Consider the following 14,333-nt stretch of genomic DNA (forward strand, 5'->3'; position numbering starts at 1 on the left):
ATCGGCGAGCTAACTACTCAACACACAGTGGCTCCAGTATCAGCAGGGTGGTCCTTCCCCCTCCCCTTTGCTGTCCCTCGCAGGCGTTGGCTGAATAGACTTCTGGGGCGTCGCAGTCTCGCCATGCTTCGGTCACCGGGGGTAACCGGGGTTAGAGGCTGCTCGGCATAGAACTAGTGCCTGCGCAACCACTAGAAGTGAAGACAGGATGACTATGTTTATGTAGACCTATGCATGCCAGGATCGGTAGCTTCGAAGCCCAGCAGGCTCTCTACACCTTCATACCAGGCCACGTGCCGACAGCCCCTCGCGTACGGAGCGTATGCTGGTGACTCACGCACGCGTTTCTATATTTGTCAGTTTGTGGAGATGTACGGCGATCTCCCCAGTCCGCGCGACTGGGCAACTGCCGTGTCGGCACTCCATCTTAATAGCATGGGGAAATCACCAACTGGGCAGTTCGGCTTCTATGTACCCACTGATCTTGCCAATGTTCCGTTAGACAACACTTGGAACCTTAGCTGGTGCGCGTTCTGGGCGCAGCACATGAGCGTGTTAAATCAGGACGAGCTGGTTCACGAGCCAGATAAGGAACTTGAGTGCTCCCATTTCATGTCGACTAGAGATTTTCTGTAATTCGAGCAAGGTAAAGATTTAGGGTTTGGTTTCTCGACAGATCCTGCCAAATAACCGATAGCGGCGGTACTCACCGAACCCCACTCTTGGGTGGCTGAGATCTGCCGTCCCCTGCTCAACAACCAGGTCCAGCTCCTTCACCTGAACACCATGAAGCCCCTCTCTTCTTTACCGAAATAACCTACACGCCCTTGGAGCGCTGATATGGCCTCTCAAATAGCCGTGTCTCGCGAGTCTCGGGCCATCCTTTCCGTCTGCCGACCCAGCCCCCTGTTTTGCCTTGTCGAGTGATTAGAGGGGCGGGGGTCCGAATTCATCCTGGTCCGAACGAACCCGTGAAAAGATATTATTTGTCGGAAGTTGCCAGTCCCTGGCACTGTTCGCTCACCTTCCCCTCTCTGCCACAAATAACAACAAAACCCGAGGACCATCACTTCTTCAAGACCCTTATCATTCATAGCCTACCTCCTTTACTTGAATCTTTGTCCAACAACCCTGTCTCCTTTCCAGAGACTGATGAGATGGTGGCAAATAAGGTAAGCTTCTCGGAGCCTGCCGTCCGTAGTTCTTACGATGTTATCCATTGTTGTTAAATATACGATCATCGGGTGCTGATGCCGTGCAGAACAAACTATTGAGGCCTCCCTTTTCCTTGCGAGTGCCAACACCAGCCAATCCCTGCGGCCATGCCTGTCAAGATTCTACTGCTAATGGGCCCCTATCACCGCCAACAAATCCTGCTGGTGGTGTCCCTCAAGATAGCACCATGACCAGGCTAGCGGATCCCACTGGCAATATCCGACAAGGCTATGCTGCAAATGACCACAAGCTACCACCCGCTGGTGATTTCCAACCGCAGCTACAAAGCAAAAGGACACCTATAGATGCTTCGTCCTCTGTCTTGCTCGTGAACTTGCCGACTATTTCCCGGGACAAAGATCACCGGGTCTTTTTGGTCACAGAGGATATAGAGACGTATATAAAGCGGGATCTGGACCACACCCGGCTCAACAGAATACATAGGCATCTGTGGATGGCCGGGAGACCCCTAAATGCCAGGCCGATACATCGACAAAAGATGATGGGTTTTGATATCATCCTGACAGAGCAAGCGGACCTCCACCTCCTCAAGTTCTCAAACAAGGTCTTCGTCAAGCCGCTTCCGGATTATATGCTAGATTTCACGTTCTGGGACAAATATCTCTGCGAATCCGAGGAGATTCATGAATCTGCTTGTGGAATTCTGCTCTCTTATGTTTGGTTGATCTGCTCTCCTCTCGACCTCAAATTAGCTCATAAGCTGGATCTCCTCCCATGTGAGATAACATGGATCTGGTGGAAGAGATTTGTATCAGAATTTCTCTCACATATCGACGCAAATACGCTCGACCAGGTCAACAAACGCTACCACTTTGGCGAACTGCGATTAGGAAGGATCAACACCATATACAGGATCCGATTTTTCTTCACGCACTTCATTCGCGGCTATTTGTACGGCTACAACCGCTATGCTGTTTTCTTCCAGAGGAATTTCGCCTGGATGCTGATCATATTGGTATATTTCTCTCTTGTACTCACGGCGATGCAGGTCGGCGCCACTATACCTCCACTGAACACGAACCGCGCCTTTCAGCGGGCTTCTTACGGCTTTGCGGTCTTCTCGATTGTCACCGTCGCAGCAGTTGTATGTTTTGTGGGAGTCTTGTTCGTTACAATATTTTTGATAAATATGGTCCTGGCCATTTCGCACGAGAAGAAGAAGAGGAGAGACCGGGAAATACTCGCCCGAGAGAGTGAGAAGGGGAAAGCGAAAGCTTAGACATATCATATCTACTAGCTTGTCAAATTTACAGTATTCGCGCCCGCAGATTCTTCCAATGAAATCCTCCAATAACCTCTCGTTCGGTCCTGTGAAGGAAGCAAGAGGACTAGATTCTCCATAGGGGGACTGCCTACTGTTTGGGTCCCGCCCAAAAGGCAGGTTTCGTTATAGTCGTAACTAAACGAGATTACATAGGTAGGTATCAAAGTAAGTTTTATTCGTAGTAACTGCTCATAATATTCGTAAACAGACTCAAAGCAGGCAAACCAGCGCAAAATATATAGAGAGAGAGAATGAGAGTGAAATAGAAATAACGATAAACGTGAAAATAGAAACAATTAACAGTATGTTGTACTCATGATATGACTTTCCGTGATAATTCATGATCATTTCCGTAAACTATAATGGGATTGTGAACTGTGAGGCAACATAGGAGAGAAATATCAGTCTATAAGAAAAAGAATGCCACAATGCACTGGCCCATGTCCATCGTGCCGAATGGGTATCCATCCACTTGATCTGTCCATTCCCATACATGTTCCAATTTGATTTAGCCTAAATTTCGCTCAAGCAGCAACCCCATTCCGCTCGCTACTCCCCTGCTTCTTCACGCTCTTCCACTCTACTCCCAGCGCCCCGATTAAACTAATCGCGCCAACAATCACGCCTACCATCAACGCCTTGACAATCGCATCATTATATGCAACCAAGACGTTCTCTAGCTGGTCTTCAGGCACTAAATTCCGCAGTCCGGTAGCACCTGCGGAGACAATGGCCTCTGCGCTCAATCCAGGAATCTGGAGCGCCACTATGTTCTTCACTAGGCGAGTAGTAAACTGGTTCTGTGCCACCGAAACAAAGATCGACCCCCGAGGATCTGCAGGAACACGACCACCGCAGTGCCTACAGCGACATCAGCGAAGGGCAATACCGCTTGCGCAGCAACCGTGCCCTGCTGGAAGCCCAGACCCACGCCAAAGCCATAGAGGAATTGGTAGCCCACCCACTTCGAGGTCGGCGTGTTCACATCGAATAGAAGGCAGAGACCAGCTCCCGCTGACATAATAACAGAAGAGGCGATGAAGAAGGGTGAGAAGTAACCGAGGTGGGTGACGAGGGCGCCGGAGATGACAATGCCGGCAATTTCAGAGAGAATGAGGGGGAGCAGGTCGACGCCTGCGGTCACGGCCGAGGTGTTTTTAATGGCCTCGAACTGTGAGGGAGATGTTAGCAGTGTTTCTTGCTTGCGAGAGAGGCGATCAACATACCCAGATCGGCACAAAGTACACGAAAATGAAGAACGAAGCGCCCACGCAGAATTCAAACAGCGCCGCGGAAGCAATGGTGCGCTGGCTAGCAATGGACAATGGCACCGTCGCATTTCCCCTCAGGTACCATTGGAAGAAACAGAAGACGATGAGGGTCAAGCCGAAGATTACAAACAGTGCAATTATGCGCCCATTGGACCATTCGTAGGTCGTTCCACCCCATTGCAGGGCGAGCAGCAGACAAACAATAGACGGGACGAAGAGGACGGTGCCAATGGGATCCAAGCTCCATAACAGCGCACTCCAGGGCTTCTGTGCGCCTCGATTGGGCTTGAGTTTGAGGAAGAGTAGCAGTCCGACGGCTGCGACGCCACCCAGTGGCAAATTGATATAGAAGCACCAGCGCCAAGTGGCCTTGTCCGTGAAGGCGCCGCCGAGCTGTTATGGAAAGTCATTGAATTAGCAGGGACAATCTCTATCCGAGTGGAATTTTCATGTCCGATAAACACTCACCAGAGGCCCAATGACGGAGGCAAGGCCATACACACCACCAATCAGACTGAAATAAAGCGGCCGCTTCTCCATCTCGGTGACATGCGCGATGCATACCAGCGCTCCGGTGAAAATCCCCGCGCTGCCCAGTCCTGCCACAGCACGGCCGACAATCAGTGCCGTAGATGTCGGTGCAACACCGCATACCAAGGACCCAACTTCGAAGATGAACATCGCACCCAGCAAGATCATGCGAATGTTAAAGTGGGTGTATAGCTTGCCTGCAAGCAACTGGAAGGCTATCCATGAGACCCTCGCGTTAGCAACGTGTGCTCGTGGCAAGGAGCCGATCTCAACAGATACATACCGCATCCTGGAAGCAGATAGGCAGAAGCATACCAGCCTACATCATTGAGGTTGTGAAAGTCCGTGGTGATTTTGGGAATGGCGACCGAGATGATCGTGTTATCCAACGCCATGCAGAAGACGGCCAGCATGAGACTACCAATGATTCCGCCTAGTTTCAGCCCCATTGGGAGCACATTGGCCTTGGATGCATCTTCCTCTTCGTCCGATAGAATGGGAGAATCGTTGGAGGAGGGGACCTGTGCCAAGGTCGGCTCGTTCTTCTCGTGGATGGTCATTGAGGAGTATGGTCAAAAGTCAAGGCGACGAGGTGAGAAGAAAGATCACCCAAAGTCTAATCGATTGAACAGCTTATCTAACCCCCAAACGCCACCAAAGCCCACTGGGATTGTAGGCCACAGTTGTTATATACAACATCGTGAAGGGCGCTGCGATCTAGATCCGACCAATCAGCGCTCCCGTTCGGAAAGCGAAGGGTGGACGCATCTGCAGCTGGCGGCACATCGGCGTGCAGTTCCTCCGCCCGGTGGATTCCCTAGCGCGATCGAGCTTAGTCGAATGTGCCCATTGGCTGGAAATCGAGTATACTTGGGTTTAAGGTCCGTTAAAGCGGCGAGGGGGCAGTTAAAATGGCCAGAGGGCTGGCACGAGTGCGGAAGTCCGGTCGGGTTTCGGTGCAATCGCGGCCTGATCCGCTGAGAAGTCTCCGCAGCTGCCCTCCACTAGCCTCAAGTGTGGTAAAGACAAGTGCAAACAGCTCGAAGGGAGAGCGGGATTCGCAAGCGGAATACATGGAGACCACATATCCCGGCTGAATCAGCAAAGTAAGTCCAGTTCCAACAGGGCCTGTTTGGAGCGGAGAACAAATTGATCGCTGATCGGATTCGCAGCCCTACAGCAGCAGTCTCGTATCGACAAAGGATGATTGGCAGTCTACTGACAGCTTCCATCTTCCCAGTGGGATAATTTGAGGGATTCCACAGATCGCGACCATCTCGGGGACGCCGCGCAACAGACCTATGGACTCCGCCGACTTCATGGCATGCAGGATAGTGGCTGAGAGGCTCGTATTGTTCCACTTGCTTGTCACGCCTCGGGCGCCCCTGCATATCCCTGTTTCGCTGGAGAATTCCTCGTGTTTCGACATGGCCGACCAAGAGTTACTGCCGCAGAAAACGTGGAAGGTGTATCTATGTGATTTTTGCCATAAGGAGGGAAAATCAGGAAGCACACAGACGTTGATTCTCTATTTGCCTTATTTGAGAAATGAACATGTCCGAGGAGTCAGCCTCGCCAGGATGGCCATCACCTAGGGAGAGGGCCGAAACTAGAAGGATGAAGAGAGCAAAGACTACAACCTCACCATCATCACCTCTCGGTCACCCTCCGGATAAATCGCAACAATGTATCTCGCCCCTCACGCTTCAAGACCGCCTCGGTATGCAGCGCCCCCGCGACGCTCTTCCGCTCGGCATTTAGGCCCAGCCGTTGACATGACCCTTCCAGCTCATCCGCCGCCTGGGACGGGATCATCTCGTCGGCTTCGGCTACGAGCATCAAGATCGGTGGAGCGACTCTGTGCTGACCCGGGTTCTCGTCTCGCCAGCGGGCAATTCGTTCCACTGCGGCGGCGCTACTCCAGTTGTTCCACAGAAACGGCCACAGGTAGCGATACGGTAGCCACCTTTGCGGGTATAGGTGTTTCAAGACATCTTTGGTGCTGGTTGACGGAGTTTCCAACACGATCCCGGCGATCGAGTGCGTAGGGTCGCGATTCTCACTCGAGCTGCTCGTTAGACGGTTGAGATACGTGGCCGTCGTATGGCTGACCACTGCCGAGCCCAGGCTGTGACCCCATAGGACGACTCGGAGGTCGGTATCGGGGGAAGAGTAGGTTTCAGTGACCCAGTCCAGGAGAGCTTGGGCGTCCCGCTCAATGCCCCTCTGAGACGCGCGACCGGAGGACTTCCAATATCCGCGGTAGGATAGGGCAACCAGGGTGTAGTCATCGGATGCAGCAGGCGCGGAGGACTGTGAGGGGGAAGCCAGCGCTCGCAGCACAGTGGACAGGATGGGCAGGCGTGGTGGCATGGATCCTCCATTGCCTTGGAAGTAGCAGATCACTATCTTCTGCCTGCGATGGTTTGGCGGAAGAGAAGCAGACCGCAAGGAAGAAGGATGAGACGCTGCATCCTCCTTGCCAGGAAGAGTCCCGATGCAGAGGGCCAACTTAGTCCGGTCCAGACTCCGAATGGTCGTCTCCTGCCACTGCACAGGTCGACACTCGGCCTGATAATCCTCCATTTTCTCGGATCGCGCGAAGGGAGGCATCCAGGACATGTAGAGCAGCCGGTCCTGCATCATGATAATCCAGAAGCATTTCCAAGCCCAGAGCGTCACAAGCAACCCGACAAACATGAGCGGCGGGACAAAAATATTCGGGATCATGACGTTGCTGACCATGAGCTGCCTAACTGCTGTTACTGAGAAAGGGCGCGATATGGGGCGTATCGACCTGGTTGGTATCGTCTGCTGAGGAACACAGAAGCGGCCATTGGCGTGAGTGCGCAGATGAAGAACGGATCTAGGTACTGTTGCTTGGAGTCGCCCACGGCCGGCAGTTGTCTGGCGAGCCAACATAATTCAGTGACAAGTGGGAACATCCAGAAAAAGATGGGTTGGGTACACCACAAAGAGTCCAGTTTCGAGAGGTTGGGGCCAACGGCTAGCGCTCGGGTGGCGCGTTTTCGCAGAGCGAGTCAGCTGAATTACACGCAGCCCCAGTCGGACATAGCTGACCGGCAGACGAAATGCGACAAAGGCTTAGTGCAAGGGACCCGCAAGAGTGACTCCCATTCATCGTCGATCGCTTTCCGATGAGTGCCACGGCAGCCGATGGAGGAGCTGGGGCCACTTTGGATGGCTTAACGGGCGATGCTTCGGTTGGATCGCGTGTTTACAGATTCGTATGTATACTCACCACTCCCTCGTAGATTTTGCTAGCACTGTGCCCCCTTGTTATTATAGACAGATAGAAACTGGTCATTCATTCCTCACCCATTCCCTCATTGACCTTACCATTTTCTATGTCCAACAGCTCGGTGAGGACGTTGAAGGTATGATCGTCCCCGTGATACTTCTCCCTCACAGCCCAACTGGACCACGGCATCCTAATCAATCCCTTCAGCTCAATTTACAAGCAGTTTGATAAATCGATTCAGCCTTGCCCAACATGAAGCCCGAAACACACATCTTTCTCTTCGGCGACCAAACCTATGACTTCGCGCCGGATCTTCGTCGCCTGCTGAGCTGCCAGACCAAGCCCATCCTGGCAGCCTTCCTCGAGCAGTCGCACTATGTGATTCGCGCACAGAGCAATCTGTGGCTCTCAGCGGCCGAACGACAAGCGTCCCGGAGCGCAAGTCTCGCACACCTGCTGCAAAAGTACTGTGAAGGCACCTTGAGCCCGGCCTTCCAAGTATCCTTGCATGCGTTGACTCAGTTGGGCTCCTTCATCTGGTAAGTCCAAGCGTGCCATGTTGATACAATGCACGGTCTCATAATATCTCGCATAGCCACTATGAGGAGCCTGGCGCTGTATATCCTTCTCCCGGATCAGCCTACCTGGTAGGCCTCTGCACCGGCGGGCTTGCCGCCGCCGCGATCGCCTCCTCCAGTTCGCTGTCCGAACTGCTGCCAGCGGCAGTGCATACGGTGCAGGTCGCCCTACGCCTCGGACTTCTCGCCGTGGATGTGAGAGACCGCATCGAGTGCCCAGAAGCCGGACAGCCCAGTCAGTGGTCGATGCTCTTCTTTGGACTGGACGAGCAGGTAGCCCGCGCGGGCCTGGGAGAATTCATTCGCACCAAGGGTGTGCCACATCTGTCCAAACCCTTTATCAGCGCCCACGCTGGCAAAGCCCTCACGATCAGTGGAAGTCCCTCTGTGTTGCAGGAGCTCCAATCTGCCCCTGGCTTTGCGCAGTACCAGTCAAAGCCAATCCCGATTTTCCTCCCGGCGCACGGCCGACACCTGTTCTCCCAAAAAGACGTGGCAACCATCCTCGAGACTACAGTCGCTGCGCAGTGGTCGGGCTTTAATGCCAAGCTCCCAGTCATCTCCGGTGCCAGCGGCGTGCCCGTGTGGGCTGGCGGATTTGTCGCCCTTCTCGAGCGCGCCTTGGGCGATTGTCTCTTGGAGCCCATTCGATGGGACAAGGTCGTGAGCAATTTCCGCTCTCTCGTCGGTGGCAGTGGAGCAGAGGCAATCACCATTACACCGATCGCCACCAACCTCGAGCACAATCTGTCGGCACGCCTCAAGGAGATGGCCAATGTCCACGTCCAGCCTCTAGATGGACTGCAGGAAGCTCGGCTCTATTCGACTCCCCGGGCGAGATCCAAGTTGGCGATCGTGGGCATGTCCGGTCGCTTCCCTGAGTCGCCCTCGCCGGAGGCATTTTGGGACCTGCTCTACCAGGGGCTGGATGTCTGCAAAGAGGTCCCGGCAAAGCGATGGGATTGGCGAACCCACGTCACCCACGATGGCAAGGGCCACAATCTGGGCGGCACCAAGTGGGGATGCTGGCTGGACTTTGCAGACCAGTTCGACCCGCGGTTCTTTAGCATTTCGCCCAAGGAGGCCCCTCAGATGGATCCTGCCCAGCGCATGGCCCTGATGACGACGTACGAGGCACTCCAGGGCGCGGGCTTCGTCTCCAACACCACGCCCGCAAGTCAACAGGATCGGGTCGGCGTCTTCCATGGAGTGACCAGCAATGATTATCTAGAGTGCAATAGCGGGCAGTTCATCGATACTTACTTCATCACCGGTGGTAACCGCGCCTTCATTCCAGGCCGCATCAACTTCTGCTTCGAGTTCTGCGGGCCCAGCTACACGAATGACACTGCCTGCTCATCCAGTCTCGCAGCCATTCATTTGGCATGTAACTCGCTTTGGCGAGGCGATTGCGATACTGCCATCGCGGGAGGTACGAACATGTGCATCAATCCCGACGGCCACACTGGCCTGGACAAAGGCTTTTTCCTGTCGCGCACCGGCAACTGTAAGCCGTTCGACGACGCTGCCGATGGCTACTGCCGAGGCGAGGCCGTTGCAACTGTGGTGATTAAGCGACTGGAGGATGCCATCGCGGAGAAAGATCCCATCCTGGGCGTCATCCTGGATGTGAAGACCAATCATTCGGCCATGGCGGATTCGATGACCCGCCCGCACGTCCACGCCCAAGTGGACAACATGAATGCCGTTCTGTCCACCGTGAATCTCCACTCCTCAGAGGTCGATTATGTCGAGATGCACGGAACCGGCACTCAGGTGGGCGATGCCGTGGAGATGGCGTCGGTCCTGCGGGTATTTGCCCCCGACGAATCGACTCGGACGGCGGAGAACCCGCTGCATGTGGGCACTGTTAAGGCCAATATTGGCCATGGTGAAGGTGTATCAGGCATCTCCAGTCTCTGCAAGGTGCTCCTGATGATGAAGCATGACACCATCCCGCCGCATTGTGGAATCAAGACGGGCAGTCGCATCAATCGCAATTATCCCGATCTGCCTGCGCGCCACGTCCACATCCCGCTGGGACCCACTCCTTGGACGCGCGGGTCGGGCCGCCCGCGACGGGCTCTCATCAACAACTTCAGTGCAGCCGGAGGCAACACCGCTCTACTTCTGGAGGATGCACCAGTCCTGCCTGCCGCCGAGACCGAGGAGGATCCTCGAAACAGCCACATCGTGACTGTCTCCGGGCATGTGGCAGCGGCCCTCAGGAAGAACCTGCAGCAGCTGGTGGCCTACATCCGCAAGGAAGAACAGCAGAACCCGGACTTCTCGTTGGCCCAGCTTTCCTGGACAACCACTGCCCGTCGCCAGCAACATGTCTTCCGTGTCAGTGCGAGCGGATCCGACGTGAATGAAATCGCGAACAAGTTGCAGGCTGCTCTGGATCGCGGAGATGGCAGTACGCGACCCAAGTCTAAGCCCAAGGTGCTTTTCGCCTTCACCGGGCAGGGGGCTCAGTACCTAGGCATGGGCCGCCAGCTGCTGGAGGCATACCCAACCTTCCGATCGGATATTGAGCACTTTGACTTCATGGCTCAAGGGCTTGGTTTCCCCTCCTTTCTCCAAATCCTCCAGCAGAAGGACGGGAGCATCGACCAGTACCCGCCCGTCACCGTGCAGCTGGCCACCACGGCCATCCAGATGGCACTGACCAAGCTTCTGATCTCCTTTGGTATCCGACCCCATGCGGTTACCGGTCACAGCCTGGGTCTGTATGCCGCGCTCCAGGCAGCCGGTGTGCTGACTGTTGCTGATACCCTCTTCCTGGTCGGTCAACGGGCGCAGTTCTTGCAGGAGTTCTGCCAGCAAGGTACCCATGCCATGCTAGCCATCAAGGGGTCCCGGCACACCATTTCCCACCTACTGGCTCATCAGCAATGTGAGGTTGCTTGTGTCAATGGTCCTGAAGACCTAGTGGTCAGCGGATCGAATGCTCAAGTTCAGGCCGCCCAGGCTATCCTGGCTCAGAACCGCATCAACGCCACTTTATTAAAGGTTCCATTTGCCTTCCACTCGGCCCAGGTGGATCCCATCTTGGCTCCGTTCACTACCTCTGCCGCAGGAGCCAGATTCCGTGCCCCAACGGTTCCCGTACTGTGTCCATTGACCGGATCCGTCGTCCAGGCTGACGGCGTGTTTTCTCCTGAGTACCTTGCTCGGCACTGTCGCGAAGCCGTGGACATGGCAGGTGCTCTCTTGGCTGCCCAGTCTGCCCAAGTCATTGATGCTAAAACCTTTACTTTGGAGATTGGCCCACACCCTGTCGTGTGCGGTATGGTTCGAGCCACCCTTGGGAAGGAGATGCGGACTCTCCCAATCCTCCAGCGTGGTGCCACGGTCTGGCCAAACCTCACTGCTGCGCTCCAGGCTCTCTATGAGAGCGGCGCTGACCTGGACTGGTGTGCATATCATGCACCTTTTGATGCTGCGCACACTGTCCTCGAGCTGCCTGCCTACGGGTGGGACTTGAAGAGCTATTGGATCGACTATGAGAATGACTGGTGCATCTACAAACCGTATGGTCGACCTAACGCCACTCAATCAAAGGTGTCACCCAAGGCATCTGTTCAGGCCGCGCCTCCTGTACCCCCAAAGGCGCCCAGGAAGTCTATTCCCCAGCCTCAAACTTCTACGGTGCATCGCATGGTGGAAGAATCTGTGGATGCGGGTACCCTGCGCTTGGTGTTTGAAGGAGACCTGAGTCGGGACGATATCAAGCATCTCGCACCCGGGCACATTGTCAACGGAATTCCGTTCACTGTCCCCTCTTGGTTTGCCGACATGGCGCTTGTGCTTGGGAAGTATGCCCACCAGCGCTTTGCCTCGGGGCGTTCTGTCGTCCTCGATGTGGCCGAAGTGGTCGCTGATAAGGTTTTGGTGCCGCATGCCCGCGGACCCCAGCCTATTCGAGTCTCTTTGACGGCGCCGTTTACCGAAAACATGCCTGACAGTCTACGCGATGGAAAAATTGAGTTCTACAGCGTTGATGTAGGTTACTTTCAACTGAGCCCCATCCCAGACCTCGCTTACTCCAAGTTGATCATGGTCACTGACAACGCATTCTCTCTCAGGCAAATGGGAAGACTACCTCGCGACACGGATATGGTATCTTGAGATTCTCCGACAGCTCTCTCCTCAAGACTATGCAAGCGGGTCTTCCTGCCTACAAGTCTCGCATCCAACGACTGCGGGATGATGTGGCCCAAGGGGAACTGACGCGCTACAACAAGAAAAGCGGATACCGACTGATGTCACGAGTTGCTGACTTTGGTCCTGACTATAAACTGCTCGATGATCTAGTCGTGGATGAGGATACTCTAGAAGCTACCTGTATCGTCAACTTCTCCAATATTGCTCCTGGGGGAACTTTTGCTGCTCATCCCGGCTGTATCGATGCCTTTACGCAAGTGGGAGGCTTCGCAATTAACGCTCGGGGTTGTATGGATCTTGACGTGGAAGTTTTCATCAGCCATGGCTGGTTAAGCTTCCAGCTGTACGAAGAGCTCAAGGCAGATACCAAGTACGAGCTTTATGTGCAGATGCACGCTGATGGGCATGAGTTCTATCGCGGTGATACGGTTGTTCTGGATCAGGGCAGACTGGTGGCTTTCTTCAAGGGGGTGACTGTAAGTTCCCTCGCTTTTACATTGATTCGTAGATCGGTGGACTAATTTTGACGCAGGTCCAACGCATGCCCCGCAAGTATCAGAAGGTCGTCACGCAGTCGCTTCACCAGAGGAGTAGTCCCACCAAGACCAACGATGCTGCGCCCAGGGGATTGACTCCATCATCGACGAAAGCAACCGCGAAGGTACAGCTACCAGCACCTTCACCTCGCGTGGCCATCCAGCCACCGCCCTCAATCAAGCGTGCTGTGAAGCCCGTCATCCCCATGCAACCCGAGCGACCAGCTCCCCCAGTACCCTCTGCGCAGCCTGTCGCGCCGCCAAAATCTAGCCGGCCCACTCCGCCTATCATCGCCCAAGTCATGGCCATTGTGTCCGAGGAAAGTGGAATTGCTGAGGCTGAATTGACCGATGACAGCAATTTCGCCGACATGGGCATTGACTCGCTGTGCTCGATGGTGATTGGCAGTCGCCTGCGCGAGGACCTTGCCTTGGACCTGGATGCTGATTTCTCGATCTTCGTCAGCTGCCCTACAGTGAAGCAATTGAAGTCTTTCCTCGTCGAGCTGGATGGGGCTTCTGGGTCCGGGTCCAGTTCTGAATCCTCCGCCGTAATGGTCGAGGAGCCTGTTGAGGAGGAGCCCTCGGAAGAGCTTGTCGAGATTGAACTTGTTGAGAAGCCTGTTTCAGTGTCAGCTTCAAGATCCTTCGATAGTACTCGTCTCCCATCGTCTTCCTCCACCATCGCCCCTTACTCAGTGCAGGATCTTACGAAAGCAGCTCCATTGGGCTTTGACGGGTATCAGCACGCATCCTCTTCCACTCCGTCCTTCTCTTCGGGGCCAGACCTCAAGATCCCTATCGCAGTCGCGGAAGAGCAAAGTACCAGGTACGAGACAGTTCACTATTCCGCCGGCCTTACTGACCGTGCATGCTCATCGAAGCCCAGATCCGAATCGAAGCCCAAGAAAGCCGCAATGGCGACTTCGTTGGTCCAGGATGCGCTCGCAATTGTCTCAGATGAGAGCGGACTAAGCCTCGAGGACTTGACTGATGACAGCAATTTTGCCGACATTGGTGTTGATTCACTCTGCTCGATGGTCATTCAGAGTCGGCTGCGAGAGGAGCTTCATGTGGACCTAGATGCGGACTTCTCCATCTTCCTTAACTGCCCTACTGTCGGAGACCTCAAGATCTTCTTGGTCAACACGGACGATGGTGAGGCAGGACAAGAAGATGCCAGTTCAAGCGTCTCTTCCTCATCAGATGCATCCCCCATCACAACCCCTGATGATAGTGGCAGCGATGGTGACGGTGACTTCGACACCGATCCCTCCCTCCGGCTTGCAAATCTCTCTTCTGAGTGCCGCCCTGCGACCTCTGTCATCCTCCAGGGCATTCCCAAACTCGCACGCAAAACACTTTTCCTCCTTCCAGACGGCTCGGGCTCCCGCAACCTCCTACGTGCAAATTCCTCGCCTTTCCTCGGACGTCGCCATTGTCGGCCTGAACTGCCCCTACGTCCGTAACCCGGAGGAAATGAAC

The 14,333-nt window shown here is 54.7% G+C and overlaps 4 protein-coding genes across 4 annotated transcripts; 2 read left to right on the forward strand and 2 right to left on the reverse strand.

Moving 5' to 3' along the window:
- Nucleotides 1-1,402: 1,402 nt before the first annotated feature.
- N7482_010644 (uncharacterized protein) lies at nucleotides 1,403-2,455 on the forward strand (the record flags this gene model as incomplete). Its single annotated transcript, XM_056692768.1, has 1 exon — nucleotides 1,403-2,455. One exon carries the CDS (start codon nucleotides 1,403-1,405, stop codon nucleotides 2,453-2,455), a length of 1,053 nt encoding a protein of 350 aa, XP_056538725.1.
- Nucleotides 2,456-3,024: 569 nt separating this feature from the next.
- N7482_010645 (MDR family MFS transporter) lies at nucleotides 3,025-4,862 on the reverse strand (the record flags this gene model as incomplete). Its single annotated transcript, XM_056692769.1, has 5 exons — nucleotides 3,025-3,278; nucleotides 3,326-3,671; nucleotides 3,727-4,164; nucleotides 4,240-4,517; nucleotides 4,586-4,862. The coding sequence occupies 5 exons, from the start codon at nucleotides 4,860-4,862 to the stop codon at nucleotides 3,025-3,027; spliced, it is 1,593 nt and encodes a 530-aa protein (XP_056538726.1).
- A 1,090-nt stretch (nucleotides 4,863-5,952) lies between these two features.
- Nucleotides 5,953-7,047, reverse strand: N7482_010646 (alpha/beta hydrolase; the record flags this gene model as incomplete). Its single annotated transcript, XM_056692770.1, has 1 exon — nucleotides 5,953-7,047. The coding sequence occupies one exon, from the start codon at nucleotides 7,045-7,047 to the stop codon at nucleotides 5,953-5,955; it is 1,095 nt and encodes a 364-aa protein (XP_056538727.1).
- Nucleotides 7,048-7,816: 769 nt separating this feature from the next.
- Nucleotides 7,817-14,317, forward strand: N7482_010647 (type I polyketide synthase; the record flags this gene model as incomplete). Its single annotated transcript, XM_056692771.1, has 4 exons — nucleotides 7,817-8,103; nucleotides 8,160-12,150; nucleotides 12,234-12,788; nucleotides 12,866-14,317. 4 exons carry the CDS (start codon nucleotides 7,817-7,819, stop codon nucleotides 14,315-14,317), a joined length of 6,285 nt encoding a protein of 2,094 aa, XP_056538728.1.
- Nucleotides 14,318-14,333: the final 16 nt, after the last annotated feature.

The sequence above is a fragment of the Penicillium canariense genome (assembly GCF_028826845.1).
Source record: "Penicillium canariense strain IBT 26290 chromosome Unknown utg000008l_segment0_segment0, whole genome shotgun sequence".
NCBI lineage: Eukaryota > Fungi > Ascomycota > Eurotiomycetes > Eurotiales > Aspergillaceae > Penicillium > Penicillium canariense.